General features: G+C 46.6%; 1 protein-coding gene across 1 annotated transcript; it reads right to left on the minus strand.

Moving 5' to 3' along the window:
- Nucleotides 1-2,104: 2,104 nt before the first annotated feature.
- SKIDA1 (SKI/DACH domain containing 1) lies at nt 2,105-4,842 on the minus strand. The gene has a single exon (XM_003410557.3). The coding sequence runs from the start codon at nt 4,820-4,822 to the stop codon at nt 2,105-2,107; it is 2,718 nt and encodes a 905-aa protein (XP_003410605.1). The 5' UTR covers nt 4,823-4,842.
- Between the last annotated feature and the right edge of the window lie 406 nt (nt 4,843-5,248).

Raw genomic sequence — 5,248 nt, forward strand, 5'->3', positions numbered from 1 at the left:
AAGGATAACATCCCCAAATTTTTGCTGTGACTATACCTACCAATCCAATAAAAAAGGATTCAGTGAACCTACATCTGGCAACATTCAAGAAGGAAAGGAAGGGAGGTAGTTCAAAGCATCTGTTTACTCCATCCAAATGTATTTGGATGCAGGTATTCTCAGCCTCTGTCCTTTACAATAAGAGGAAAACCACAGAGCATATACAGCAATTAGGGCTGAGACCATCCAGATCTATCTGAAACATTTATAGACAAAAGAAAGTTTCAAAGGGAGTAGGAATTAAAAGGTTAAGGGGAGAAAAAAAAAAAAAAAAAACCAGACTGAATTTCTATGAGAAACAGTGACTTAAATTCACACAGTAAACATTTCATTGGTGTTTTGTTTTGTTTTGTGATTTATGATCTATAGATGCAACTTCTTAGGTTTAAGATGGCAAGGATCTGAGATGCATAATTTGTCAGACTAGGGAGGATGGAACAACAATTATTAGATTCAAGTTTCATTAAAATAACACTGATCTCTCCTTGAATTTCTTAAACCTGAAACTTTTTTGCCCTGATTCGTAACCAGTTTGTAAAGTTTTGTTGCTGTTGTTGTTGTTTAGGAAGAAATCCACCAGTGTTTTGCACAGAACCTGACTGACCTCATCACATGGTATTACAACAAAACACTACATCCCATAAATGCATTTCTTTCAAGCAAAAACATTACAAGTGAAAATGTCAACAAAACCATTCATTCCTGTTAGCCGTTCTTCAATCTGGAATAAGTAGAAATGTATGGAACCAGAAATTTTAAACAGTGTTTTTAATTGAAAATAAAGCTAAAGCATGCTTTTCAACAGTGCACATTTCCATAATTTTGATTTACTGCTCCCATCAACACGACATAGTACACCAGCATGGCCCTTACCAAGGGCTAGACTCTAGCCATCTGCATGTTGAACTAGTTTGATTTTAAGTGCAAATATAGATAGTCACCTCTGATTGTCACTTGCAGTAGAAACTCTCCTGCTCTGTACACAGGATGGTCTGAAAACAGAAGTTTAGAGAGATGCAGAAAAAGTAAAAGATAATAAAGTCCAAATGCCTGAGGTCTGGTACCAAAAAGCCCAGAAATAACGGTTATTTTTCATTTGGGGTATTCTTACTACTTTGACCTCTCATTTTATTTTTCTTGGTTGTATTTACTGCTTTGCCAGTGTGAAGAGTTAAATCATAAAATATTCTGCTATTAAGAGAAATATTTTAATTGTTTTTGCAAGATTGAGGAGTCATGTTCAGACCACAAGGTAAGCAGGACAATAGTGAATAAGAGTTACCTTATTTAAAGCCTTTGGGTGAGAACACAAAAAGGACTTTTCCAATTGCAAGGGGTGGCTGTAAAAGTAAAATGACTTTACAAAAAAAAAAAAAGCAATTCCATATTTTTTTACTCAGTATATATGAGGCAGCTTTTACCAGCATTCAAGGACTTACACCCCAATCTTTCGGCTCAAAAAAAAAAAATCCCAAAAGTTAAGTGCAACTACTCTTGGAGAGAGGATAAGGGGAATAAAAAGGAAAAGATACCCCACAAACAAGAGCTCCAGAAAAGAAGATTTTGGGCTCAAGGAAACTTCTTGCTACTTCAGTGTGTAACCATGAAACTTAACAAACTTTCACTGAATTAACAGTTACACTTTCAGGTCTGAAATCTAGTGCATAAACTTAATGGCTCATTGTAATATTTATTATTCAACCTTTTGACATTTATTTGTAGCAGTTGAATTGAGGTACCCGGTGCATTATTAGCACTGAAACAGTAAAGTGTTCCAGCTCTACCGTAATAACTGAGTTTTACTTGAGTCTTTAGCCTGAAGTAGTCTGTGGAATGTAAACCAACCCTTCTCCCACCCCACCCCCACTCTACTAAAAAAAAAAAAAAAAAGAAAGAAAAAAAAACTCAATGGAAAAAAAAATTAATCCGATTTCTGTCTTCAAAATGTGATAAACCAGGACTCCAAAAGGGGTGTAACACATTAATGGGCTTGTACAAACCATCCTGTGCAGTTTACAACAAAAGGAAGGTAATATGGTTCAAGAAAATATCTTCCAAAACATTTTTATGAATTAAATTTCCTGAACTTGTGACTAGGTGGAAGAGGTATTGCAGAACCGCCCAGCTGCCATTTCCATATAGGATGGGCCTTGTGAGGAGGTTGGGAATCCTTAGTGGTGTTTAAGGAATACGCCGGCCACAAATCCCCATCCTTCCCAATAATGAGTGATGGTGGACAAGGAAAATTTGCCATGAAATTAAATGGCCTTTTCACTGCTGATGCTACATTGCTGGCTACCTTTTTGCGTCTGTTTATAACTGTAAAATCATCCAGTGTTCCTTCATGTGTCTCAGTTTTACCTGTAGGACGAGGGCTTCTAGCTGATTTCAAATTTGGTTTGACTGGAGGTGTCTGAAGTACAGGTCGCTTTCCCAGTACTAGTGTCCGGTAATTTTTTCTTACCCTGGCACCAAATTTATATTCCCCATCCTCAGGTTTTGGAGAACCTAAAGTGCATGAAAGGCCCTGACTCTGAGCCAGTTGATTTAAGGAAGGAGTTTCTTTTTCAGGGCATGCAAAACCTTCCTTGGCTGTGGTTAACAAGGTGTCCTCCTCTTTACTTTCAGTCACACTGTAAAACTCACCCTTTGTATCATTGCACTCGCACTTTAGCTTATTTGTGATAAGGTCAGGTTCATATTCTTCATTAGCACTACTATCTTCTACTTTGATTTTAATATTGTGCAGAAATGGCAATGTCTTGTCGTCTGTGTCAGTGCACAGATTCTCGGCTTTAGTTGCTGCTGCATCCACCTCCGGATCAGTTTGCAAAGAGGGCAAATCCGCAGCAAATTCAGCACAATGAGGGATTTTGGAATCTTTTTCTGAGTTTGCTGCTGCTCCTGAAGAATCATTATTTAAGAACCTAGCAGCTATTGTGTTGTTATCTGCACAGGGTGTAGTAGGAGTTGCTCGTAGGCATTTCCTAGCCTCTCCGAGTATTCTTTGTTGTGGAAATGCATTGTTTGTCTTTGGGCTAGGTGAAGAGGCTCCCTCCGTCAGGCAGTTAATTGTCAGGTCAGTTCTCTTTACAGTACTGGAAATTTCAGAGTGTGGGAATGTAATCTCAGATACCCTATCGTTCCTTATCTCTGCGAAACAACTCCCCATGCTGGCCGGGCAGTACACCGGAGACGCTTTGGAGGCCCAGCTCTGCAGATTCCACTCCTCCGGCGACTCCGCTTTGACACTACTCTTGAGGTCGGGAGGTCTGCCTGCATCCTCGAAAGCAGCGGGTTTGGTTGCAGCGGCGGCAGAGGCCAGATGGTACAAGAAGTTGGCCTGCGCCTGCATGCTGGGAGGCTTGCAGAAGCTGGTGCGCCTGAAACGGATGCTCTGCACTGACACTTGGCTGGAGCCGGAGCTGGAGTCCGACTCCGAGGACGAGTCCTCCTCCTCCGAGCTGACTTCACTGGAGTCCGAGGCCCCACTGCCCCCCTCTTCCTCTTCCTCCTCCTCTTCCTCCTCCTCGCCCTCCTCCTCCTCTTCCTCTTCCTCCGAGGACACAGAGTTGCTAGAACTGGACAAACTGGAGCCAAAATCCGAGTCGTTGGCGGCATGGTCCGAGTAGGAGCTGGACTCAGAGTCGCTGCTACAGCTCTCGGGAAAGCTGCCCAGATGAGGCTGTGGCCGGTGGTGGTGAGGGGGGTGGTGATTCTGCTGCGACTGCTGGGCCCGATGGTGGTGGTGGTGGTGGTGGTGATGGTGGTGGTGGTGGTGATGGTGGGGAGGCGGGCAAAAGCCGTTGACCAGATGAAACCTCTCCAGGCAAGTGGCCCCGGCGGCCGCCGCCGCCGCCGCAGCAGCAGCCGCCTTGGCTTTGTAGGACCTGGGCAGTAGCAGCAGGCGCCGAGCGCCGGCGTGGGGCGCAAGCAGGCAGTCCTTGGCGCCCGCGCGCTTGCGCTTGCACGGGTAGGTCAGGCTCCCCGGCCCTCCAGCGCCCGCTGCGGTCTTGGGCTGGGGCCCGGCCGCAGACGCCTGGTAGTAGGCGGCTGCTGCTGCAGCGGCGGCGGCGGCGGCAGCTGCGGCTGCAGCGGCTGCGGCGGCGGCCGGGTGCTTGCTGCACAGCAGGCTCCGAAAGTACGCTGGCTCCGGGTGGAAAGCGACGTAGTTTCCCTGGAGCGGGGCAGTTTCATAGTTTAGAGGGGGTTTGCAAGGCGAGCGCACGATTTCCGGGTAGTGCGACCCCGGGTATTTGCTAAAAATCTGAGGTAGATGAGCGGCGGGGCGCGCGGCGGCGGCGCCGGGGCGCGGGGACTGCGCGCTGATTGGCAGGGGTCGCGCGGCTCCACTCAGGCCCCGCCAAAGTTGGTGCTTGTCCTTCCAAAAACTCGGGCGGGGGCTGGCGGCGGCGGCGGCGCGCTCTGGCGGCGGCGCCTGTGTGGCCAGGGCCCGGCCGACCCTCCTGCGCTTGGTCTTGAGCACGCGCTCGGTTTTGCAGGAGGTGTAGAGCGCTTCCACGTCTTCCCGAGAGATGAGCGTGCATTTGGCGGCGTGGAAGGCGATGCTGTTGATCGCCTTCAGTTTCCTCAACTCCTCCAGATCGCAGTGGTGCTTTTTCACTTTCAGATGATCCATGCGCTTGTGCACGGTTGTCCTCGGGATGTTTTTCAGCAGATCCGTGAAGACTTGGGAGAGGGCAAACATTTGCTTTCCTTTAATGATGAGGTAGCCGAGCCTCACGCCATCCACCTCTTCAAAACCTGACTTCAGGTCTCCCATCTCGGGCACTAAATGATCCCCACCATGTGCAGTAAATATATACGTGACGCATACATACACATATATGTATGTTAATCCTCCGCCAGATGCTGCGTGTGTCTCAAGGCATCCTGCTAATAAAATAACAAAGACTGTTATTCCGGGAGAAGGGAGTGCCAAACTCTCGGCAAAATTATTGGGGGGGAAAAAAACCCATGAAATTACACTGACTTGATTCTTGCTTTTTTTTTGGTTTTCGTTTTTTTAAAAAAGAGGGAAAAAACCATCCGGCTTCTGATCTGCCAGTGTGTTGGTCTAAGTCCCCGATGCAGATCAGTACCTGGGCCCTTCTATTCCTTCCTTCTCCATTGGAGCACTATGATAATGGAATGTGAAAGGAGAAAGAGAAAAGAAATGCAGCTGCTATTCCCGCCGCTGCTTTAGCTA

The sequence above is a fragment of the Loxodonta africana genome, chromosome 4 (assembly GCF_030014295.1).
Source record: "Loxodonta africana isolate mLoxAfr1 chromosome 4, mLoxAfr1.hap2, whole genome shotgun sequence".
In the NCBI taxonomy this organism is placed as follows: Eukaryota; Metazoa; Chordata; class Mammalia; order Proboscidea; family Elephantidae; genus Loxodonta; species Loxodonta africana.

Bases quoted from the DNA above. Each gene is read 5' to 3' on its own strand.
- SKIDA1 (XM_003410557.3), bottom strand. From the start codon at position 4,822: ATGGGAGACCTGAAGTCAGGTTTTGAAGAGGTGGATGGCGTGAGGCTC.